The sequence below is a fragment of the Quercus suber genome, unplaced genomic scaffold, assembly GCF_002906115.3.
Source record: "Quercus suber isolate HL8 unplaced genomic scaffold, Cork oak 2.0 scaffold_354, whole genome shotgun sequence".
Taxonomy (NCBI): Eukaryota; Viridiplantae; Streptophyta; class Magnoliopsida; order Fagales; family Fagaceae; genus Quercus; species Quercus suber.
In genome coordinates, this window is record NW_027069806.1 from 252,959 (window position 1) to 279,583 (window position 26,625).

At 33.2% G+C, this 26,625-nt stretch overlaps 2 protein-coding genes across 5 annotated transcripts; both read left to right on the forward strand.

The window, feature by feature from the left end:
- The first annotated feature begins 8,654 nt into the window (after positions 1-8,654).
- On the forward strand, positions 8,655-16,719 carry LOC111987560 (uncharacterized). Its single transcript, XM_024019273.2, has 2 exons — positions 8,655-8,785; positions 15,789-16,719. Exon 2 carries the CDS (start codon positions 15,943-15,945, stop codon positions 16,522-16,524), a length of 582 nt encoding a protein of 193 aa, XP_023875041.1. The 5' UTR covers positions 8,655-8,785; positions 15,789-15,942; the 3' UTR covers positions 16,525-16,719.
- Positions 16,720-17,793: 1,074 nt separating this feature from the next.
- On the forward strand, positions 17,794-26,625 carry LOC111987573 (NADPH:adrenodoxin oxidoreductase, mitochondrial). Of its 4 annotated transcripts, none has more exons than XM_065760136.1 (14): positions 17,794-17,886; positions 18,891-19,065; positions 19,206-19,310; positions 19,828-19,941; positions 20,066-20,119; positions 20,286-20,402; positions 21,097-21,206; positions 21,287-21,360; positions 22,133-22,194; positions 22,487-22,685; positions 22,936-22,996; positions 23,325-23,392; positions 25,883-26,028; positions 26,173-26,625. In XM_065760136.1, exons 2-14 carry the CDS (start codon positions 18,949-18,951, stop codon positions 26,398-26,400), a joined length of 1,455 nt encoding a protein of 484 aa, XP_065616208.1. In that variant the 5' UTR covers positions 17,794-17,886; positions 18,891-18,948; the 3' UTR covers positions 26,401-26,625. The 4 variants fall into 4 exon arrangements, with proteins under 4 accessions (XP_065616208.1, XP_065616210.1, XP_065616209.1 ...); XM_065760138.1 differs by having other exon boundaries at positions 17,811-17,886; positions 18,931-19,065; XM_065760137.1 differs by lacking the exon at positions 17,794-17,886 and adding an exon at positions 17,950-18,101.

The following is a 26,625-nucleotide window of genomic DNA, read 5'->3' on the forward strand; positions in this document are numbered from 1 at the left end:
CCTTTTTGGTTTTTTTTTTTTTTTTTTTTTTTTGCTGGCAACCTGTGAAGGTGGTGGAGGAGAGAGAGAGAGAGAGAGAGAGAGAGAGAGAGTTAAAAGCCAAACTTTTTTGAGTTTAGAGATAGGTTTATAAGATAATAAATAAGGGTAATTAATTAGATTCTATTGTAATAATTATAGTCTTTTTTTAACTGTTAGTTCTACTTAAACCTAGTGGTTTAAAAAAGGTGTAACTCTAAAAAGTTACACCATATGTAACTTGAACCCATCTCATATATATATTTGTTTGTAATCTTAGTTTCATGGTATCTAGGATATAGTTGGTAGACTATAATAAGTATTGTAATGTAATAATTATTACTATGATTAAGTTATTCAATAGTTTAATTATGTTTTTATTACAGGAAATAATCATTCCTTATGATAGTTATTCTTTAAAATAAAGAATAGCTATCTATCTCTAAAAGAGTAGAAACTCTACCTTGTGAGAAAGTATATAGTGTTTCAGAAACTCCAACTCAACACATATGTGGTATTTATAAGACCAATAAGAAATTGACACCTAGCCTAAAAAAGACACATATTGTATTGAGCTATTTAAAATAGAAGGACTAAATTGGCCCTGAAAAAATTTCAAACACCCGCCATTACTCTCTTTGCAAAACCAAAACCAATTACTTTTCCTCTTTTCAAATCAAATCTCTCCATCTTCCCAGTCCCCACGTCACCATAGCCCTGCTCTCTCTCAACCCCAACTCTCAACCCCAAACCTTGATAGCCACTTCCCAACTGCAGTGTCTTCGGCGGCACAACACTGTCGAACATTACAAGTTCCAACGAGACTAGCCTTTGTCTCATCAGAAAACCTCCAAATCTTCTTTTTCTAGCAAAACCATCTTATGCTGGAAGCTTTCTTGCTCCCCTCACGTATAATATTTTGTTCCTCTCCTTCTCTCACTTATTCTGTCCCAGATTAGTTTCTAGCCTCAGTCCTAGAGCTAGTCCTAAAAAACCCTAAAACTAAAATTACCCCAAATTGAAAACATTGAATTCGGTCTCTCCCTTAATTCTAGATCGCGTGGAGAACGGATTTTGTGTTTTCTCAGGTAATTTTCTTCCTAAATTTTTTCTCAGGTTTCTCTTTTCACATCCCTCAGTCTTCACTTATAAGTTGCCACACGAGCTCCAACCTCTTCGTCTCTCTTTATTTCTCTTATCTTATTTTCTTCTCTCTTTTTTTCTACTCAAAGGTCCCTCCTTTTTTTTTGGTCTGTAGGTTTAGAGATTGAAAAATGGGATTTTATATTTGGGTCCAAGTGTGGAGATTTGAAAATAAGGGATTTTTGGGATTGGTATTTTGGTCGTGGGTTTGGTGTTTGGTTGTTTCTGTGGGGATTTTCTGATGTGGGTCTGGGGTTTGTTATGGTTGTGTGTTGTGTATTGTGCTGATGTTGGTGTATGCATGTGAATCTCTGTTCATGTGATGGTTTTGCTATGGATGTGTGTGCTTGTATAATGTAATGCTTGTGAACTCACAAAAAAAAAATGGTAGCTTGTGTGTTGTCTTGTGAAAATGTACAGAGAGATATGAAAATGCACTAGGTATGTAAATTAAGCTTAAGCAGAACTAGCAACACTTGAGAAAAGAATGGATATTACCCTTTTAATGCAAATTAAAATTTTCTACGTGATTTACTTCACTAAATTAAATGCCAAATCTATAAAGGCATAATCTTCTTACCCAACTATTATTTTGTTCTTCATGTTAACACACATGTGCATATGGCAATCTGAACTGAGGCAGTAAGCACAAAGAGTGACCTGACCATACTTCAAATATTTTTACCTTTAATTCCTTACCAGATTTGCAGTGGAGTTTTATTTACCTACCCCAAAAAAAAAAAAAAAATCTAGTATTGTTGTTGGCTATACTAATTATTAAATTTTTGTTTCTTGTTGAATTATTGTAGGGGGTCGTCAACTATGTAAGATTTTTCATTAAAATGATGAAGATGTCAAATATGAAGCAGTGGGATAAATTAAAGCTTTGAAGTATTAATCAATGATGGATAAATACAAAATAGTTGTGAAGAAGCTGAAGTAGGCATCAATAGGGTCATGGCTATTTTTTGTAGTTTGTTTTGGTGTGTTTATGTATGCTGGCAAAACAAAAGCAGCCTATATGTTGTTACCTTGATGTAACTTTTTGAATATTGATGCCAATAATAGTGATGTATCAAAAATTTATCTTTATGTTAGCTTTTGGTTTAGTAGACAATTGTAGATTAATGTTACCTTTTGTTGAGTTTATGAAGTTCAATGAAATTTAGCTTTATGTTAACTTTGATAATCATTGGGTGGCAAAGACAAACAACACCATTGATTACATGCAGGTAAACAACACTGTTGCATTTTATATAATCTAAATTATAGGTATTACGGCAAACAACAATGACACAATATATATAATCTAAATTCCAAAACTGTGTACAAAAAAAAAAAAAAAAAAATCTTACTCAAGCTTTAACAAAATAGGTATTTCATTTTGCAATGACATATTTTCAAGTTTAACAGAATAGGTATTCTCCATAAGAGTTTCCATGCTATTGATGTAGCAACATAGTCATGTCACCTAAATATGCAATCTGTAAAAATGCAACTTTATTTAGGATAAATAGATGAGAATTATCACCTAAAGCTGCAGAATTATATTAAGGACAAAAAAGAATTCCAGATTATTTGTGTGTATGTAATCTATATCACCTAAAGCTCCAAAATAATCACCACCAATTGTATGTGGATTACATAAAATAGATTATTGTTAATGTCTAGTTATATGTTCTCAAATCCTCCAAGGTTTGTTCTTCTTCTTGGCCTGCATCCTTTATTTCAATCTTCAGCACTTGCAATAGCAGCTATTGAATCTCCAACACTTGTAGCAGTAACCCTTGCTTCTCTAGCCCTTGTAGTAGTTTCAGTTATAAAAACAACACTTGTAGTAGCAGCAGACAATGTATCCTACATTATAAGTTTATAACATACAAAAAAATATATACATAACCATCAAAATATTAATCCCCCTAAAAAAGACATAGAGCACAAAGCTAACCTTGCCTCATTAAGATTCCTGAACCTTCCCCCATGGTGAATCTCAAAATTTAAATTAGTAAACTCAACAAAAGCAATACAAAGTATGGGATTGGTGTCAACAACCTTCACACACTGAATGAACTTGCCATGCTTCTAAAAGTCTTCTTGTAAACACACTTGTACAATTCTCCTCTGAAAAACAAAACAACAAATCCCCTTCCCCCCACCTATAAGAAAACTAAAACAAAAAACAAAAAACAAAAATGTCCAGCACCTGCTGGTCCTTAGCCATAAACACACACACACACACTCATGTAGGCTTTATACCAATTATCAAAATATCATAATTTTCCATAATAAATCAACCAAAGACTTAAACTAAGAAAATGACAAAAAGATAGATTGAATACCTCATAGGAGACTCTTAAGAAGAAACTATTTATTAAAATCAATTCCTTTAGCAAAAACAACGGAACAAAAGCATCACATCCATCACTGCACCATGAAAATAAAAAAATTATTACAAGGAATGAAACAAATTGTGAAAATTCCAAGTAAGCCAACACATATTGCAAACTTAAATGCATCTAAAAGAAACCATCTTTAACATGAATAGCTGAAAAAGAAAGAAAGAAAAATCTAACAAATAAATAATACCTGAAAATCAAGCACAACCATCAAATACATTAAATCAACTAAACAAAGAAAGAAGCTTTATTTCTCTACTTATAAAACTACATCATACTAACCACTTTTAATATAATCCAAAAGAACAATTTTTTGAAAAGAAAAAAAAAAATACTTCTACTGTATTATGAGTGCATCCATCCTCACCGAAGCATTTTATCAAACACTACAAGTTCCCTTTTTTACATAAGAATGTATGTGTCAATTTTTTTGAAAAAAAAAAAGACACATATATAAGCAGAAAAATCTAGAAAATAAAATGAAAAAAGAGAGAGGAGAACCCTTCTTGCAAAGTCAAGAGTCGAAAGTGGTGAGAGAACTTTCAGCGTCATGGTTGGAAACAACAGAGAGACAATTTTAGTTGTTTTCCGACAAGACTAAGGTCGGTCTCGTCGAAACTGATGATGATCAACGATGCTAGATAGTGGCTGTCAAGGTTTGGAGTTGATAGAGGGAAGATGGAGGTGCTGGTGATTGGTGTCCTACGGTGGTGCAAGGGAAAGAGAGAGAGAGAGAGAGAGAGAGAGGGCGCTTTTAGACAAGACAAAGGTCAATCTCGTCGGAACTGATGATGACTGGCAATGGTAGGTAGTAGCTGTCAAGTTTTGGAGTTGAGAAGGGAAGATGGAGGTGTTAGTGCCTGATGGAGGTGCTGGTGTGAGAGAAACAGAGTGTGTGTGAAAGAGAAAGATGAAATTTTTTGTTTTGGAGAAGAAGAAAAGGAAGAGTGGTGGGATAGTAAAAATGTAGAGGGTATTTGTGTCTTTTTATTTTAAATAACCTGAGTTACTGAGTTGTAATTTTTAATCCATGTGTCAATTTTGTATTGGTCTTAGAAACACTATATGTGTGCTGAGTTGGAGTTTCAGAAACACTATATACTTTCTCCTACCTTGTATAAAACAAAAACAAAAAAAGATATAATAGCTATTCCTTAGTAGGTGTATTAATTTCAACAATTAATATACTTCTAAATAAACATACTTTCCATATGCACATAACAATTATGAAAATTAAAAAATAATAACTAATCTCTTTTTCAAATTTAAAAAATATTATTTTTTAGGAAACATAATTATATGAGTAAGAAATTTCCTTAAATATATTTAAAGTTTGATCTAAAATGCTTTCATTCCATTGTTTTTAGAATTCTATTATTGTATTGTCACCAAACAAATTAATAGTAATAATCATTACATTACAGCATTTTGTATTCCTTATAATATCTATTTCTATTCCTATATAATTACCGTTATAGTGTACTAAATGTGCCCTTAATGTTGAAAATATTTATAGGAAATTCTGAACTAATTCAATAAGGATGTATCTTCATGAGACATTCCAAAAAAAAATGCAAAGATGTACATATCATATGTGCATGTTTATTCATATCATGCTCCAAATCAATCAATATATATTTATATATAAAAGCATAGAACTCATGTGGGAGAGCATTTTCACCTCAAAATATAAAAACTTATTAAAATTCACATCATAGATAAGGACTAATTAAAATTTTAAAGATAAGAACTCTTTATTTTCTTAGATTCATTGTATCAGGACGTTTCTCAAGCACCATATTAAAATTTAAAGGATAAAGACTCTTTATTATCTTGGATTCATTGTTTCCATACTTTTCTCCCTCCACAAAGCACAAAACTTTTTGTATTTCCACTTACCATTCACCTCCTGCATTTCTGCTATATATATACACCTACCTATAGCCTTTTATTTTCATGCCATAGGTTAGGTGTTTTTATTTTGTTTTAGCCCTAATAATTTATCAGTTTCTTCGTAATTTCTGACTACTATGTTGTGTGGTATTGGTATGAGCATCGACCATATAAGTAAAAAATGATGATTATTTTGGAGTTTTCTTTGTTATTAAACAAGATTATCTTGACTTCTGTTGCAACCTCAAGTTTAGTTGTAGCTATTCAATAATAGTGTGCAAACGGTGTACATAGTCATATTGTTAGTTCTATCCATCAAAGCTACAATTAAGTAGTTCTTCACATAATTTTAATGTTCATTCTCATGTATCTTTCACATATAGTGTTTATCTACCTGTATCTTTTTGATTACTTAGTTGTTAGTGTTGTTAATTATAGTTGTTGTTTAGGATTATTTTCAAATTATTTAATTTGTTGTTATGGTTTTATTATTATATTATTAGCCATGTTAGTTTCAAGTTTGCCAATTGTGTAATCCGTTAGTCATGTGAGAATTTTTTGTTAATAAGTTAACGATAGAGACTAGATTATCTGCAAGTTAAAAATAACAAGAATCAAATTGACTACTACTAAAATATAGAGACTAAATTGACTGTGACTTCAAAATATAGAAACCAAAATGGTGTTTTCGCCTTCTAAAAAAAACATTGTTGGGATTAATATAATTATAGCTAAAAGTGGTCTTACCCATTGGAGCCACTTCTTTAGGACCACCAAATGATAGCCTTACAATATCAAAACCACCTTAATTTTAGGAGGCAGAGGGTTAACAAAATTTAAATATCCTTAACAAAATCCACTCAAATTCAAATATCCTTACCGTATCAAAACCATCTTAATTCTAGGAGACAAGATTCAGCACAATTTAAATATTCTTACCATATTAAAATGCACAATTCAAATATATTTGAATTTGCTTATATTCACAATGCTTTTAATCTCAATTCAATTGGGTTTCAAACTTTTAATTACACTGCAAAAACATTAAAAAAAAATTAAGAATTGTTTTTCAGTTTAAAAAGGTTTAGATGCAAAATTATTGTGTTAACTTAAAAGTTTTTTTTTTTTTTTTTTTTTTTTTTTTTTTTTTTTTTTAAGATTCAGGTTTGGTCTAGGTATCTACATGTTGTAAATTCAGGTTGGATTTTTGGTGTACTGGATCCATAGCATCCTTAACTAGCATTACTCATCACTTTTTTTTTTAAATACAATATAGAAAATCTACTCTAGCATAATTCAAGTATATATGCCCCTAAAACATATCAACATGAATATTATAAAAATAAAAGTAACTACTTAAGAGATATAACTCACCTTGTAAGAGATAAAGAACGAATAGATATTTGCAAGTGTTGTTCTTTATAGTTGTTTGTAGAATGTATGACACATATGAATTGAAAATGGTTGGTAGAATTATGAGAGGAATAAGAGTGGAGAAGAAGGTTGATGAAATTTTTAGGGGAAAATGAGTAGAAAATAAGAACCATGAAAACTTTAGTAACATTAATGCTGTTCAAATAGGATGCAAGTTTCATATAAGTTAAATTCTTAGATTTTAAGCTGTATAATTAGATATGCCAATTGACCAAATACAATACAACATAGACTAAGATGGGACACTTTGATACAAATAAATTACTTAACTATAAACATATATTCACTGCAAAAAATCTTAGTTTCTTTGTTTTTTTTTTTTTTTTTTTTTTTTTTTGTTTACAGTGTGCACATCAATTATTTTTTTCTTCCATAATTTTCTTCTACAAAGAATCTTTGCAAAAATCTCAGTTTCTTTGTTTTTTTTTTTTTTTTTATTTTTATTTTTTAGTGTGCACATCAATAATTTTTTCCTTCCATAATTTTCTTTCATGCATGGATAGGAATCTAATAAGAATCTATGTACTTTTTTTTTAGAATAAGAATCAATGTACTTGAATCTATCATTATTTGTTTCATACGGTACTTTTACAATATGAAATGAAAGAACATGACATACACACAAATCAAATTGCTTCAGTAAAAAAAACTATGGAAAGAATAAGAATATGTGTACTTTTTAGAATAAGAATTTAATTTTTTTTTTAATTTAGACAATTCTCTCTCTCTCTCTCTCTCTTCTCTCTCCTCCAATTTTCGGCAACTCCATTGCCACTTTTTTTTTTCTTTTCCTTCCATTTCGGCAACAACATTACCACAAATCAATTGCCACATTTTTTTTCCCTTCCATTTCGGCAATTCCATTGCCACAAATCAATTGCCACAATTTTTTTTCCCTCCATTTCGACAATGCCATTGCCACAATTCAATTGCCACTTTTTTTTTTTTTTTTTTTTAATTTTATTTTTTCTCCAAGATTTCGGCAACTTGGTTGCCACAATTCTTTTTTTTTTTCCCCTCCCATTTTCGGCAACTTGAATGACACAATTCATATTTTCTCTCTCCTCTTATCTACAATTTCGGCAACTTGGTTGCCACAATTCATATTCCCTTTCGAGCACTCCACCTAGCATAGCACCTAGGGCACTTCACAGGCAAAGCTTGGGGTAGCAAGAATTTCGGTAATCTCATTACCAAAATTCAATTTTTTCTCTGACCTCCCATCACATCGCTTATCTTTCTTCTCTCATACTTTTTCTTACAATTTCAGCAAAGGTGTTGCCAAAATTCACTCTCTTTCCTTATTTTCTTAAATAACTTTGAACAATACCCATATCATCAATAAACTCAGTTTTTGGCAATATTCAGCCAAAAGACTCCCAAAACTAGACAAAAAAACAAAAGAAAGAAAGAAACGTGTAGCACCTAAAAATACAAACCAAACAAACACCTCCCAATCAAATACCAATTTTCTCTCTCCCTACCCTTCCCAGACAAACACCTCCCAAACTAACATGACTATTGATGATAGCAAAATATTTAATTTTGATGGCATGTGTTTCTCACGTATAGCTAGGGAAGTTTAAAAAAAAGGTCATCCGAATGTATTTGGAATATACGCAATTTTTTGATATTATATCAAAATAATCTATACCCCAAAAATTTGACGTAATTAAATAAAAATGATATAAAAATATAAATTTTAATTTTTTTTATAGGTGCCACGTGTGTTCCACGTGACCATAAAAAAAATACTCTAAACTCACGTGATACCCTCACAAACCAAGAATTTAGAAATCTCTCACTCTCTCGCACACTGTTTCTCTCTGGGCTCTCCGTGTCTCTCTTCCTAGCCGTAACTCACTAGCTCTTCTTCCCCTTCTCTCTCTCGGCAACTTCAGGTTTGTTCTCTCAACTCTTATCTTCCTCTTTAACCTCCCTAATTCTCTCTTTCTACTAAATCTAAATCCACAGAGGATGTGGGTTTTTCCGGTGGGTTTTATTTGATTTATTTGTGGGTTTGTTTGGGTTTAATTTGATTGTTTGTGGGTTTTGTTTGATTTGTTTGTGCATCTTGTTTCATGGTATTTTCAATGATGTGTTTTGGGTTTGTTTTTGTTTTCTATTTTTATTTTCATTTGTGGGTTTGTAATGCAAATCATGTGTTTGATGAAATGCTTCAATAAACTGTTTATGAGTTTGTGAAGTAATAAGTGAGAGAATATTCATTTGAAACAATGATGTTGTGATGATGGAAAGTGAGGACTACTGTCATAGTGAATGCTTATACATCCCATAATTTTTTTTTTCATTCCATTTGTTGCTTTAGCTACACAACTCATATCATCGTTTTTCCATCACTTGTTAAATATTCCCTTTATAGCTATCGGTGCTTATCGCCAATTCTTTCATACCTCATCAGTTTTATGTCTTCTTTCTCTATTTACCACCAGATTATCATCGTGTTGCCAAGTTGCCTATGCTGCTGACTGTGTACATTGTACCTGCCTGTCAAAGACTTGATCATTAGTAATGTTTCCCTTGTAGAATGCATTTATTCCTTCATGCATGTATACCACTTTGACTCCTGTGGAACCACAATGTCCACAAGATTACTAAGCATAATATATATTCAAAGTAGAAACTTGAGCCTGGTCTTAAATATTGAGACCAATCAGATTTGACTTGGCTGGCCAAAAGTCCAGTCTTGATCGATCTTAAAGAATCACAATGCATATGCATGTATTTGTCTCTTGAAAGCCAAATCAGTACCCCTATCAGATCGCTCTTGAAATATGACAATTCGAAAATAAATGTACAAATTAAGGATTCTTCATATTTGAGTTGCAAATTTCACACGTTTTCACACCCACTTCAGCTCTAACGGGGCTGTAAAGGTCGTTCTGCCCTCTGAACAAAGAAAATTCAGCACAAAATGTACATGTTTTTTTGGAATTTGGCACGTTCAAAATGCATTTAGCCTGTTGCTTTTCATAGAGAATAATAATCAAAGTTCGCGCATACATAAGCTGTTTCAATTGCTCTCTTTCAAATTTGATTTTCCTAAATAGGCTTATGGTATCGGTCAACATTGAATTCCTTTTCTAAGCTGCCTTCTGGGTTAGGAACATAATTCTGCTACCTTCTCATTTTATGCTGGTAATTAGAATTCAAAGGTAACCGTAAATATAAAGGTTGCACATTTACAGTATACTTGAAAGTAGAAAATTTCTTTGAACCTTTGGAACAGAATTTTGCTACCTTCTCATTTGAGTTTTTTGTACTTATTAAAATCTTTTAACAAATGCATTTCTAATAGTTCAAGAATGAGCTGGGTCTAATATATTTAATAGCTTTGAGGTGTATTTCTTTTGTCTGTTTTGGTCATATTGATTGATGGTAATAGATTAAATATTAATACTGACAATTTTAATTGGGATTACCAGCCAACCTGTGTGTGACCAATGAACTCTAGCTAAAATCGCACTTCCTTGTTATAGTCTTGTGGTGTAGTAGTGGATGATAGAGATGGATTATAAGAGTACCATTTAGAGCAGAAAAGGTAATTAAAGAAGTTGATGAGGCTGAGTGCAGCTAATAACCAATAAAAAAGATCAAGCCTGTCCTTGTTGAAGTCATTGTCACTAAGCCATCCACCACTTGAAGAACTTGAGGTAATTTTGTTCACTAGGGAAACAAGGAGTGAGCTTAAATAGAAGTGGGTATGTGGAGTTTACCCCAACATTTGTGCTTTTAAGTCCGCCCCTTGTCATCTTTCAATGAGTCCCCATTTCTTCTGTTGTGATATATTACCAACAATTCAAACAATCTCTCCTAGTAGGAGCAGGTCCATACGCAAGTTTACTTTTTATTTATTTATTTTAATTTTTGGCCAAATCCATTTGCAAGTCTAATTAAGTTATAGTTAGTTTTTGAATCACCTTTGATTAGAATTGAGGTTGATGGCATGGTTTCTTTTTTTTTTTTTCTTTTTTTGGTTTGAATATATACTAATTGATTTTAATAACAAAATATATAAAAATATTAATTGTTTTACTGTATGGTGTGATTATTTATCACTGGCAACATCATAACTGGGCTGCTTACCTTTAGTTGTATTAATTATTTATTATTCATATTTGTAGTTGCAATTGCATTGATTTATTTGGTGTGATTTCATGGATTTTCTTTAAAATACTGACATCATCTGATCATGGTCTTTCTAAATCATTTGAAAATTTCCTTGAAATAGATTAATTCAAAAAAAAAATAATAGAGATGAAAACTGTCCGGAAATTTACTTTCTTAATAGTTTGAGATTTTGAATTTTATGAAAAAATCCATGCATTTGGGTTCTCTCTAGTTGATATAAAAATTTTAGTTGTCAATAATTGGCAGGATATTTTTTAAGTTGTTTATGACTAAAGATATTTAGTTATTATCTTGTCAATTGAATTATTAATATTACCTCATGTATTTATTAAATATGTTACTAAAATTAAAATGTAGAAGGATTAAGAAAAATAATAATTGAAAAATATATTTTATTGATCTTAAATCCAAATCCAAATCCAAATTTAGGTATCCAAACAATGGAATTTCAAATGATGAATTTCAAATCCTTCTTTGTTTAAAAAGACCCAAACAAGGAATTTTTAAATCAAAGGATTTCAAATCAAGGCATTTTAAATCAATGGATTTCAAATCCAAATGTTGCCATCCAAACACAACCTAGATATCTATAGACACTGACACGGAAGTGGACTTGAGTGTGAGGGTGGAGAGAGAGAGAGTTTTGAGAGTGGATGGCGAGACCAAATGAGCTGGCGATAGGCAGAGACGAGCTGAGATCAGAGCATTTTTTGAACAGTCCATTACTGAGTTATTATATGTAAGGTGTTTGATGAAATGCCTTCAAGTTTAAAACTTTACTTTCTGCTCTCATATATATTGTCTATAAGGTTTTTGAAGAAATGCTATCAAGTTTAAAACTTTTTACTTTTCTGTTATCTATATATTGTCTTTTTTTCAAAGGAGTTTGGTGTCTTTCATTTAGCTTATGCTTATCTTTTACTATTGATTTTAAAGGTTGCTTATACTTACTTCATGCCGAAAATTCACTTTCTTTATTTGAATGAAAAAAACTGAAGAGGGTGAATTTTGAACAAGAAAATTTTGTACTTTGAAATATTTGGGTAAGGCTGAAACTTTATGGGTATAACTATAAAGGCAATGGAAAATGCTGATTTTCCTCTTTGTACTAAGGATGACATTGATGGGTCTAAATAGACTAGAAAGTAGAAATTACTGACTTGGGAATGGGATGAGAATTTCCCAATGTGAAATTAGTAGTTCTGGAACTCCCCAGTGGGTTAGGAAATCTGACACTTTTTTGAGTTATCTACACTTTCCCAAACATTTACTTGTTAATTGCATTTGGGTAATATTGGTTTGGAATTATGCAAGGTGAAAATTGAAGGTTATGGTTTTGGTGAGAAGTGGGTGGGTTATCTTTCAGTGACTTGGTGCTTGACTTTGGAGTTTGGATGCCATGGCAATGGGGAAGGGAGGAGCTGATATTTTGGATTGTTATGGGTTTATTTTGAGGATATTGGGAGTGGGTGTAAGGAATTTAAGGGCTGTCTAAAAGCTTGGATGAGGAGACATGTTGCCCTTATATATTTAATTATCAAATCTTAGTTTGCGTGGTATTGTGAAGATTAGAGAAGGAAGGGTGAAACAGGAGCTTATGTGGTGAATTTTAAGGTTAAACGATGATCTAGGATTGACAAAAGAATTGGGAACAAAGGGGATTGGTTGGAACCAAACTTATACTATATTGAAATCCCTAGGGGTCAAGGTCTAACTTTGGTCATGGCTTTATGACAGAAAATTTAGCATTACTGGTGTTTACCATATTGTTCTTGAATCATGAGAAAGTATCTCATGTTATGTTGTGTTTGTTGGGGAGATAAAAACCTTGGGGAGCTTTCTTGAATAATTAATATAACATATAAAATATTTTAGCCCAAAAGGCCTAAGCCCAATGGGTAGTGCTCAATTATGTTATATTAACTACTCATTCTTCTCATCATTAATCAATGTGGGACTTCACTTACACGTGTAATCCAACAGTGTTGGTGTACGCATTGATATCCTTTTGAACTCATCCAGTCATCCTTAGGTTCTAACTACTAAGTTAGAGCACATGAGTGTTGGGAACATACTGTGCTGCTTAAGGTAAGTAAAGTTTACTAACTCGGGATTTTTCTAAAGATATACAAGTCTTTTCAAAAAAATTTATTTTGTAAGGAAAATAAGTGTTACATGAATTTGAATACTTTACTAAGTATCTTTTTATGACACGCGAGCTAGAACTATTAGCATGGGTACATTGAGGTATTTATGCGCATGTTTCTAGAAACTTGTTGTTCGATTTGCCTATGAGTTGGTATGAGGAATTTATTGTTTATTCTACCCATGATACTTTGAGAAATTATCATGGTAGGTGATGTTATATTGAGATGTATGCCTTTTGAGAAATAACTATTTAATCAATCATGATGTGTTACATGTAATTTGATGTTTATATTATTTTGTAGTGGTTGGAAGGTATCATGATTTTAAAGTATATATTTTGCAAAGATAGTATTGGAATACTTGTAGAATGATTAATTTTGAAACACATTTTCCTACGAGAACATTGAGAGGATGATTTTAACACCCTAAGGCTAGTTGTGATTAGTGGCATGGTACTGTAGGACAGTAGGTAAGTCCTAAAGAGGAGACAATCCCAAAGAAGGGATGGTGCGCTTTTTGTAGCTCTAGAGATGGACCATTTTTAGTGATAGTTCCAAAGAAAGAATTTTTGTTGGTCATAGGTTTCAAAGAGAGAGCCCGAAAAGTCATAGGTTCCAAAACGGGGGCTGCTCTAAAGAGGGGGTCCTAGTTCCAAAGAGAGGACTGCATAACCCTGTCAACAGGTCAAAAGTGTTGACCATAAGTAGTGAGGCCCAGGGTTATGGTTTGTGTATTTAAACTTAGATAGTTTTGACATAATTGCCCACTATGAACTTTATTCTAAAGCATCTTGCTGTCTTTTATGCTACTAGTGCTAATTGCTAAGTTATGTTTCCTTCTTATTGACGTGAAGTTACATGATTTCCAAACTATGTTGCATCTTTCTTATAGCATTTTTGGTTTATGTGAAATCTTATACTTCAGAATTATACTGTTGTGAATCATTTAAACTATTAATTTGAACTACCTTTGATAGATTATATATAATCACAAAATTAAGTGTTAAAAAATTTTTTTTTTTTTTTTTTTTTTTTTTTTTTTTTTTTTTTTTTTTTTTTTTAACCAAATTAACTAACTCTTTTCCACAATCAAGTTTGTAAGTCCTATTTACTGAGTTAGCTTAATCCCCCCTCCCCTCCTTTTTCCCTAATATTTTCTTTTTATCCAAATACTTGAGATACCGTTGATTAGATGTTCTTGGGTATTGGTGAATTGGACCTTGTTCTCTTTGGAGATTTTCTTTTTATTTGTCAAATGTTATCATTGTGGAGATAAATTTTGTGGACATAGTTTATCTTTGAGATTGATTATGTTTGAATATTGATGTTATAAAAAGTTCATGAGAAAAATTGACTCTATGGGTATAGTTTTGTTGATGTGGAGTCTGTGTTATGTTGTTCAGAGATTTTGATATCTAGATTGGAAAGATATTTAGTTATTTTGAATTAGAACTCTCACAGTCATTGTGGAAATATTGCAGAATGATGGTTTAAGGGATTTTAAAAATTCATTGTGGAAGATCTCAAATAAAACAGAGAGATGTGTACATGTTAGATAACTTAATATCTCATGTCCCTAGAGTCATGACCAGGTTTGGGGCATGACACATCACTAAAAAGTATATGTGGATGCTCATTTGAGTCACCATATAGTGGGTTGGAGGACCTTTCCTCTAAATTGGAGGGGAAAAGTTTGTCCATCCATATATATATATATATATGTATGTATGTATGTATGTATGTATTTTATACATACATATAAATTTGTATATACATCTATGTGCGTGTTATTATGTTAGTGATCATAGGGTAAATGGGTGGGTTTGGTGGGTAATGGGCCTTTATTGTTTAATTAAATGGATACATGTATATCTGACCCATTTATGGCCTAATCCAAAGCCCGCACGATAACTCTTTTGCCACCCCTAATAGTCACTGGAATCGTTTGAGGGTCTTTTAGAATGAAATTTTGTGTGCTTATAAAAAAAGGTTTGTGCGAATTAGTCATTCTAGAAAGATTAACTTACTAGTCATTCTAGGAAGATTAACTGATGTTAATTCTTTAAATCTAGTTATATAGTGTACGAGAGAGCAAGGGAGTCGAGATCGTGAACAATAGATTACCTCATTCACTATGGTTTGATTGAATAAATTTTTATCCATTAAAAAATTAATAATAATGTTCCTCACTTTCCAGTGTTTGTAAATTGGTGAACTTAATTGCCATTGCCCTTGTAATTTCATTTTTACTTTGTTGTGTTGGTTAATTGGTGGACTTGATCATCACTGTCCTTGTAATTTCTTTTACTTTGTTGTGTTTGTAAATTATTCAACTTGTAAATTCTTGTTTGTCATTAAGATATGCAAAATATAGCTTATGCAATGCAGTTGATGTTAGGTGAGCATGATGTTCAGGCTTGGTGTTTATGGTTTTCATTGACTATATTATTGCCTAGGAGTCATTCTTTCATATGATGAAACATATTAATAGCCATTGTAGCATCTATCTTTTGTTTAATACCCACATATTTTGATTGCCTTTCCAAGAAATGGAAGGACATGCTTTCTCTTTTGCGCTAGTTGATATTATTTTTTTCCTTTACAGCCAAGAGTTCTCAGCAGACTCCATGCAGTTTGAATTGTCATAAAGGAAAGGGTTCATTTGCATCCAACGTTGCAACTACTTGGTTAAAGTATATAACTTCTTTTTAAATATATGTATTACTTTTGCCGTCGTTTGCACTGAGTATTCAAAAGCCATGAAGCTGATCACGCTTGCTAGATTCACTCGTGTCCGTCCCACTCTCCCTGAAATAACTGGTCCTTTGCAGTTTCGTTGCTTCCAGCCTGATTTTGTTCCTAGAGATCCCAATGCCAAGCCGAAAAGGTACAAATATCCACCATTCTATGATCCATATGGTCCAAGACCCCCACCATCTGATAAAATCATTAATCTTGCTGAACGAATTGCGGCACTACCCACTGAAGAACGCAGACAAATTGGTCCTACTCTCGCTGACAGGCTAAGGCATCCAAAGCTGCAGCCAATTTCTGTAGAAGGTCTCGATCTGGGCCCACAGGGAGGGGCTTCTGGATCTACAAAGGCTGAGGAGAAGAAGGCAGAGAAAACAGCATTTGATGTGAAATTGGAGAAGTTTGATGCGGCTGCGAAAATCAAGGTGATTAAAGAAGTAAGAGCCTTTACTAGTCTGGGATTGAAAGAGGCTAAAGAACTAGTTGAGAAGGTTCCTGTTTTGGTTAAACAAGGGGCCACTAAGGAGGAGGCAAATGAAATAATAGAGAAAATAAAGGCTGCTGGAGGCGTTGCAATTATGGAATAAAACTCCCAGTTTGCTTGATTCTGCTTTAATGGGCTTTACGATTTTGCAGTGTATCCATTGTTCAAACATATGAAATTTGTAATGTGGATGGATAGTCATCAGAAGAGATATTGAAGAGCAGTTAGAGTTGAATTTATTATGCTCATGCTTGATTTGAATCGAGTTTACAGTTGATATTGCAAGATTAGTTACTTATGTTGATTATTGTTACATGTTTCAACTGTTACTGCCTGATTGAACCATGGGTTGATTTGTTGGATTTACACACATAAATGAACTAACAGAAAAGGTCTCTTTTACAGCAAGATACCTCAAAAATGCAATCCTTTGATAATCCCGGAATTATATGGGAGTTGTTCTGCATGTATACTATGATATTCAAGGTGTTTCATTCTTCTTATCTGCAATGTTCTTGTTCTCATGGAAATCAATTAGGGTGTGTTTGGCAACTGCTCCCCCCTCCCCCACAGTTTTAGTAAACCAACTTTAATGGCATGTTTGGATGTTTAAAAAAGAAGGGGGAGTAGAGTAGAGGGAGAGAGAGTAATGCAATTACCTTATTTGGAAGTTTTTTAAAGAATGAGGGGGAGGGATTTGGAGGAGTTTGAAGGGGTTTGGACTCCCTCTAGCCCCCCAATTTTAATTCCCCCAAATTGGAGAGATTTGGAGGGGGAGTAGAGTACATCAACTATTAACCAAGTAAATTACCTAATTTACCCTTATTATATTAACAAAATTACACAAGGAGAATGGCTAATTACTCCCTTCCCCTTTACTAATTTTAAAAACATCCAAATAAGGTGGAGGTGAATCATTCTCCTCTACTCTTCTCCCTACTACTCCCCTTCCCTCTACTCCCCTCTACTCTCCTCCCTCTCTAAACTTCCAAACAAGCCATAAATTCACTTCACAGTAAGACATTAATGTAGGTTTTAATTAGCTCAATTGGTAAATTCTTTTTTTGAAATTCTATTGAAAAAGAAAAAGAAAAAGAAAAAGAATGAATAATTAATATTGCCTTTAAAGTATACATTAATCATCTATTTAATTTTGTTACGGTTAATAATATGAGCTGGAATCTAACCTAACCTAAGCTTGAAAAAGTTACAAGATCCAACGCAACAATTCCATTCCCAAAATTTAAGATTTATATGGGCCTGAGTGCAAATCCGTACCCATTAACCCAGCCCTTTCAATACAAAAAGAGGCTGTAGAGAGAACCCATGTCATATTGATATGGGCCCCACATTTAGCATACAAATATTGTCCAACCCATTCTATTCACACGACGACGAGACAAAGCAATAACTTAAAATAAAAGGCACTGACCTTCAGTCGAGTCGGCATCAGTTAAGTTAAAAGGTACTTTGAACTTTCTTATTATGTACAAAAAAATTTGATATGGACTGCTTACTTTTGATTTATAGGTATGAAGCCTAGACTTGGTTTTGATTAAGGTTTAAAATTTTTAATTGGTTTGAGTGAGAGAGAGAGAGAGAGAGAGTTAGAAAGATTAGAAAAAGATTATGAAAAAGGTTGCCTGCCATGTGTTTGATGAAATTTCTCTTAGACAACAGGTGATACATAAATAATCCTTTGATTCAACTCTTTCTTTTTTTTCCCATATTGATATAAAATATTTGGCCTTTTGTTGGATTCACAAGAGTTGTCATCGATTTCTTGGCTTGGTTGGTTTTATTGGTTTGTTTGTTGTTCAATTCTAAGATTCCAACATAATCAAGCAAAGCAATATGTGGCACTGGTATGAAACTAGGAAATATTTTGGGGTTTGTAAGTTGGAACACTGGATTACAAACCATGCTGCAGAATGCGATTTTGGGTGTAGGTCCATTTCTTGAAGACAGTGCGTGGGGTTGTCTTGATCTTAATTCATTGTGAAGGTCAGAACCTTAAGTTCATGAATTGCGCTTCATAATTTGCCAAGAACAAAATCTGTTTTTAACATTGCCTTGGAACTCATTCAAGACTGATTATAATTTATACTGCAGTTTTCCTTCATACTGGTGATCCATTATCAATCACGTGACCATATATAAATGGCTATGGAACTTGATGAATTGATAATGAATGCGTCTTTTGTAATTGTTTTTATGATAAGATTTTGATACCATTTTTCGATATTTGGCCGTGTTATGATTGGACAAGTCGTTCTAATAGTTGGTGCATGTTAACAATTAATTGATTGGCTTTCTACTACATGTGAGAGTTAGTCAACTTCTCAGAGTAAAATAAAATACAATAAAATACAATAAATCTGTCTGTCCCACTGCCTCCCGCATCAACTTCTCAGAGTAATAGACTAATAGTTTTTATTCTGTTTCTTTCATCTTCCTCCATATACACAGCATTTGGAATTGAAAACCTAAACTCAATACCTGCATAAAGCTCAAATTCTCAACAAAAATGGCGATCTTCCAAGCAAGGACCTGGCTTTCCAGAAGTTTTTCAACTCTCTCTTCCCATCCGTTGCGCATTTGTGTCGTTGGAAGTGGACCTGCTGGATTCTACACCGCTGAAAAGGTAAATCTCTCTCTCTCTCTCTCTCACACAAAATATATACTTGTATGTATGTTTGTAGGTTTGGTTGCTAAGAAAGTAAAGGAATGCATAATTAATTATGAGCTTCTTTATTTTTCTGTGTTTGAATTGCGTGTGAATAGATGCTGAAGGCACATCAAGAAGCGGAAGTTGATATCATCGATAGATTGCCAACGCCATTTGGACTAGTACGGTCCGGTGTAGCACCTGATCATCCTGAAACAAAGGTGAAAGTATTTCAAGTTTTGCTTCTTCACGATTTTGTAGTAATTATAATTGGATAACATGTCATGTGGATTATTTATTGAATTCTCAATGAATGCACAAGTAAGGTTACATTAATACTCTATTAAATGATATATTTTTTCAACCTATCATTTTTTTTTAATTAATATTTTTCAAAAACTATTGTCAAATTGTGCATAAATATTAAGACAATTTGAAAAGCACACAAAACAACAACCAATTTGTGCCTGCAAACTAATTAATTATTTGACAGGTGTATTTTTTTTCTTTTTGAAAATTTTGCATCGCAGCTCATAATTGATTATTTATTATTACTCTTTAACTTGTACAAATAGGACACTCGTAACAAGACCCTTCTCGATATAATCATGTGGGTCACAATCTGTATGTCTTAGAGATGATTCCAAGTTCTATTGAGGTGTTTAGTCAAATTCTTCAAATGTTTGTTATTAAATACTTGTTTTAATTGAGCTTAGTTTACCAGAAAACTTGCAACAGATTGTCATCAACCAGTTTTCTCGGGTTGCACGCCATGACCGGTGCTCATTTTTTGGAAATGTGACCCTTGGGTCTTCAGTTTCCCTTTTGGAGCTTCGTGAGTTGTACCATGTGGTGAGAATGCTAGCACTACGTTGCTTTACTATGCAGGAATTTTTTTTAATTATTTATCTTTTTTGTGGTAAATATGGTTCTAAATGTTAAATTTGTTTGACTAACAGTTTAACAATTTGATCAGGTTGTTCTTGCCTACGGTGCTGAAAGTGACAGAGAGCTTGGTATTCCAGGAGAAGTATGTTTAATAAGAACTAGAGTATGCTTGGTTGTTGTTTCTTTAGTCTGTCAGTGCTCAGTTGGACAGCTATCCTTGAAAATATCTTATGCAGAATCTTGGGTTTGGATGAAACATGGAAGTTTGGAGTTTGCTTACTGTTTTTTATGTAATAAACTTTTTCTAGGATCTGGTTGGCATTCATTCAGCCAGAGAATTTGTTTGGTGGTATAATGGGCACCCAGATTGCAAAAACCTAGATCTCGACTTGAAGAACACTGATACAGCCGTCATTCTTGGCCAGGTAAGTTCATGTTTTATTGATTGTAAGGGAGCAACGTATTTTATAGATCATTGTCCAAATATTCCTTTTTATAACACAATAAATAAGTAATCACATTTAGGATATGTATTGCAAAACTAATAGGTAGTGCATGGTCCCAGTTAAGGAGCCCAACTTAGGGACAAGGAGGAATTAGTTAGAGTGTGGTTTCAAGTTACAACAACAACAACAATAGCAACCAAGCTTGAATCCCAAATTTTTTTGGGACTAGAGTGTGGTTAAGTTGCAATAATGTCATTTTGATCTGTATTCTGTAATTGAACTGAAAGTATGATCCTAGACAGGCCAATGAGCTCTAGCTCAATTGGCACCTCCTCTTGTTGCAAGTGCTAGGTGGAGGGTTGAGGTTGTGGATTTAAGATTTATTGGGTGTGTTTTACTTAACAATAAAAAAGACCCTAAATGGAGTGAACTTGCTTATTTTGTTTAATATGATCTATACCAAATACTTTGGATTAAATTCTGTTTAGTTAAGTGGAGAAATGATATGTGAATTGGAGAAACAGATACATAGAAACTGTGCTCTAAGATTGATGTGCAAGAGAACAATAAAGCATGGATGGAAAAGCATATGACATTAACATGAGATTCCAAAAGTATGAGGTTGTAAATTAAAAATATTTGTTGGTAAAAAAATCTTTCTCTTGACTTTCAGGGTAATGTAGCTCTTGACGTAGCACGTATCCTTTTACGACCAGCAACAGAATTGGCAACAACTGATATTGCAAGTCATGCTTTGGCTGCTTTAGAGGAGAGCTCTATCAGGTCTTTCTTGTCTTGCCATTATGTAGCAGCTTGATAAACTTATGACTTGTGTTGTGTTTTTAAGTTAACAAATAATGCAGGAAGGTGTATTTGGTTGGAAGACGTGGACCAGTCCAAGCAGCTTGTACTGCTAAAGAGCTACGTGAAGTTCTTGGTAATTCATGAATTTACTTGTTTTGGCACAATGTTAAATTATTTTCATTTCCCTTTTCTATATATTACAGTGCATTTATTTTATGGTGTAACACTGAGATAAATTATCTCGTGGAGAGTATATTCATGCCAAAAGTTAAAAACTAAAAGAAAACCATATGCAGTACATCTGAGTTTTTTGACAGGCTTTGTCAACTGCTTTAAATCAGAAGTTTCTGAAGTTTTATATACTACCAGTTTTTTTATCATTCATAGATAGTGACCTGATCAGTTTAAATCAAGTTCCACTGTTTGGCTTTTATCCACTTTTTTGATCATTGTCCTCTAAGTAAGGACTAGAGAACAACGGATTGATTTAAATCTATCTTTTCCTCTCTCTCTCTCTCTCTTAACCATACCATGCTCATAATCATCCACAAATCATGTGCCCCATTTAATTGGGTATATGTATATAACATCTTTATTGAAGTTATCAAGAGGCTTGTAACTTAGTGGCATTGCCTGGACTCCTCTATAAGGAAAACTGGGGTTCAAAATCTCCCCTCCCCCACTTAAATAATATTTTGATTAAAGTCTTACCCTGTTCAATTTAGTATAACTGTTTGTGCAGTGTGTAAATTTTCGAGTGTTCAGCCTTTTGTTGCAACTAAAAATTATATGACTTCATCATGCGATGAGTAACAATTGCTTCTGATTATTTGCAATTTGATGTTGTTATAGGAAGTGCTCCTTTCAAATGTGAATTTAATAGAATAATTGGCATCTTATTGCAGGTATTAAAGATCTTTGTATTCATTTACAGGAGGCTGATCTTCTTAAAACCCCAAAAGATGAGGTATATCTCTACTTTCAGTTATTTCTTTGTGCTCTGAATAGGGCATATTTGTTACAAAAAGAATAAATAAATAATAGCATGATAACAATAGCAACCATAATAATAATAATAACAATAATAATAATGGTGTTTGTGATGTTAAGGTCCTTTTTACTACCATTGACAATATTAAATGCCATTGTTTTAGCGACTGTTATTTATTATTTTGTTTTATTTTTTTTCATTTCATTTTTAATGCTTGGTCCTTTCTATTGTTTTTATATGTATCTTCTGATTCTGCCATTTGGCAAAGGAAGAGATAAAGAACAATCGAATTCAGAGGAGGGTTTATGAGTTGCTCTCTAAGGCAGCCACCACAGGACCTTCCAATCCAAGATCCGGTCAACGTGAACTCCACTTTGTTTTCTTCCGGAAACCAGATAGGTTTCTAGAGTCGGATGAAAGAAGAGGCCATGTTTCTGGCGTGCACTTTGAGAAGACAGTTCTTAAAGGTAGAAAGCCTTCTTGTGTCCTACAACGTATTGTGGCTGCAATAATTGTGTCTATTCAGCACATTGAACAAACTTTTGTAGATTCATCATCATTAAATCAACTGGTTATGTTCCATTCTTCAGAATTACAAGATGACTTGTGAAAATGTCATGGAAAATAGGATCCTTTCCAAAACTACACAATCATTATGTGTCTATGGTTTGTCCGAGTGTGCATAATTACATGGAATTTATTCAATATTATTTGTAGATGTTGGTGATGGAAAACGTATTGCAGTTGGTACTGGACAATTTGACGACCTTGAATGCGGGTAATTTCTGCTAGAAGCTTTGAATCTTCATATAGTTCACATAATAAGCTATTAATAATTCTACTAATACTCTCTTGAGGTTTAATTGTAAATATTACAACTTTTTTTAATAAAAATATATATAATTCCTGATCATACTGTGCCATGTCATGGTTAGAAAGGCAAACCATTTAAATTACTAGAAGATGAATGAATTCCTTTATTCTTGGTGATGATCAGTGAAACCAACATAAAGAATAAACAAACTAAACTGAGCCTACTATATCTTCTGACGAAGTCATTGAAATGAGGTACTAACTCTATGGCAATGTGCCCTCTCTTTATGTAGGATGGTGCTAAAGAGCATTGGTTACAAATCAGTTCCAGTTGACGGTTTACCCTTTGATCATCAGAAAGGTAAAACAAAAGGATGGATGCACCAAGTTGGTCTTCTCATTCTTCTCTATTCTCATTGCTTGCAATTTGTATTTGCTTTAGGAAAACTACGTAAATTGTTGAGAATTTACATGAATTCCCAGATCTATGAAATGCAAAAATAGAAAGAAAAATAACACACACACAAAGGCAATCACACAACACAAGAAATTACGTGATTCCACAATTTTCCTACGTCCACGGAGTGTAGTGATTTTACTATTTTCGGGGAAATTATACAAAAGTGTGGCAATATAGTTTTCTCTCTTAAACAACATGACCATTATCAACACTAATTTGAAACAACGGTATTTATATCCCACACAACATATTCACAATGGACTAAAAAAGTGGCCAAAATACCAAAGTGTTCATGGACTGAGCCTCAGAAAACACTCATTAAAAGCCATAACACTTTTAAATTGGGTTGGGTCATAATTCAGATCAAGCACAAATTAGGCTCCACTTAGCCCAATCATAAATGTCGTTATATTAAGAGCAGCAGTGTTCTCCAAACTCGCTCTTAATTTTTTCCCCAACATATGCTTGATAAAAAATTTAATTAAAACATGTATGTAAAATCTTAGGGGGAGACTATCTTTTATCTCCAAAAAAAAAAAAAAAAAAAAAATCTTAGGGGAGAGGAGGGAGGGGGATTCAAAACTTGAGTACCTGATATTTTTTTTTGATAGGTGAGTGCCTGATAATTACTTTGGATTTATTCATTAAATTCAATATTTATTATGCCAAAAAAATTTTCCAATTGAATGCGTGTGTGGCCAATCCAACCCCTTCTTTGGATTGGTAATTCACGAGTTAGTACATATTTTGTGGAGTTTTTGTTAACTTTTTCCCCATTTTTTTTTTAATAAATTTTAATATAAGTATTTTAGTCTTATTATTGAGGTTCTATTCATATTTTATTTTTTGAAGCACGGGCACAAACACAACATGACATGAGTAACACTGCAAGTCTTGTAAAATTAGGACACGACATGGCGGGGATACGACAATTAATTAATTAATATATATCTTTAGGTCTCAGATTTGGGGTTTTACACAATGTTTTTCCATTTTTGATTTCTTACAAACTGTTATTTCTCCTTCTTGATTTGTTGGTAACTGTTTCAAGTACAATTTGTTCACTATGGTGGCACGATGTACTTTTTCAATAAAGCTTTTATTACCTATATATATATATATATCTTTAGGTTTGGGTATGTTTTGTATTAGCAGAGGTGGTTGGTGCTCTGGAATTGTTAAAGGACCTTACTGGGTGGATTTGTGAAAAAACATCAGAAATGGTTGGACTAAATTTGCTTCACATACACACCTTGAGGTGGGTGATGGCAAGTGTAAATAGCAATTGAATTTTCAGTTGCAAGTTCCTTGAGTTACTCGGATTTGCTAGAGATACAAGGCCTTGATTTTGGATTATATGGAGTGGGTTAACGGTTGGCAACATTGGAAGCCAGTATTTATCAGAGAGGCTCAATATTGGAAGAGAGAAACCTTGGCACATTTCTTTGATGATTAATATGCAGTAGGTCACCCCCACAGGAGGTGATAAGTTGGTGTGTGGCTTCCATCACCAACAAAAGGATTCCAGGTTAAAAGGTTTTATAGAGTGAGCTCCAAGCAAGAAATGTAAGTTCCACCAATTTTCCCTAGAAATGTATTTGGAAAACTAGAAACCCACCTAGAGTCGCATTCTTTATTTGGACTGTGGCTTTAGGGAAAATGTTTTTCAATAAGTATATTTAGGGAAAATCTTGACAATGGATAATTTACGAAAGAGGGGCATTCTCATTATTCTTTCTCATTATGGACTGGTGTTGTATGTGTAAGGCTAATGGAGAATCAATGAACCATCTCCTTTTACACTTTCCTATTGCTAGAGATTTGTGGGGATTATTTACTTTGCCTAGTTGGACTCAAGTGGGAAATGCCAATTCTGTTCTTGCTATGCTGGAGATTGGAGTGAGGTGCTGCACCTATATGTCTCAGGTGGTGCATTTGGAAAGAGAGGAATTATTTGAATTTTTGAAGGAAATGAAATATCATTGCCAAATCTTAAGTTCCTATTTCTAAAGACCCTATGAGTGGTGTCTCACGTCCTTTACTTTCTTTATGAATTCTTTTTTTCGATTTTGTAGATACTTTACTTATTAGCCAACAAGTTTTCGTCCTGTATATATTTCTTTCTATGTTTCTTGCCTTCTTTCCTTGTTTTAGCGTTGTATACTTCCTGTATACAAGCTTTGAGTTTTAATAAAATTCTATTACTAATCAAAATATATATCTTTAAGTATATTTTATTTAAGTTTTTAAATAAATAACAACTATCAAAATCTTTAAACACGTCTAAAATCAAAGGAATTTCCAACCCGTGCCTCTCAGCTTGTAGGTCACCTGCTTCACAACTTCACAAATGAATTTATATGCTAATCCATGCAATGACTTTGTATTCAGGTGTGGTTCCCAACATCAGAGGTCGAGTTCTACATGATACTTCAGGAGATCCCACTCTGCTTGAGGAGGGATTGTATGTATGTGGATGGTTGAAAAGAGGACCAACTGGGATAATTGCTACAAACCTCTATTGTGCTGAGGAAACCGTAAGTGATCTATTGTGTTTCATAGAATGAAAGTACAACTTTTTATTTACTTATTAAAAAAAAGAGTACAACCTTTTATGAGAATTTAAATTTTGTCTATCATATATCCTTTTAGAGGTCTGCTAATCTGGTCTGATATGGTAGGTTGTGAGTATATCTGAAGATCTTAATCTATTGGCATCAAAAGCCAGCTTGCCCAAGCCAGGCAGAGAGGGTCTACTCCATTTATTAGATAACCGGAAAGTCAAATTCGTGCAGTTCAGTGCCTGGGAAAAGATAGACTCTACAGAAACTAGGCTTGGGAGTCTTAAAAACAAACCCAGGGATAAATTAACTACGTGGGAGGATCTACTCAAAGTTGCTAGGGAATAAATCAACACCCTTATCATAGGGATTTTTTTTCTTCTCCTGCTTGAACAGTCTCCCCCCCCCCCCCACCCCCCCCCCCCTCTGTGTATCACAGAAAATAGAATAAAGAAAAAATTATAGAGAAGAATTCATTATTTTTCTTGTTGGAATGCCCTGTTGAGCATCAAGTTTGAGCCATGAATTCTTTTGTGCCAAAAAAATTAGAGGGATTCTCTTTTTACCTTCTCA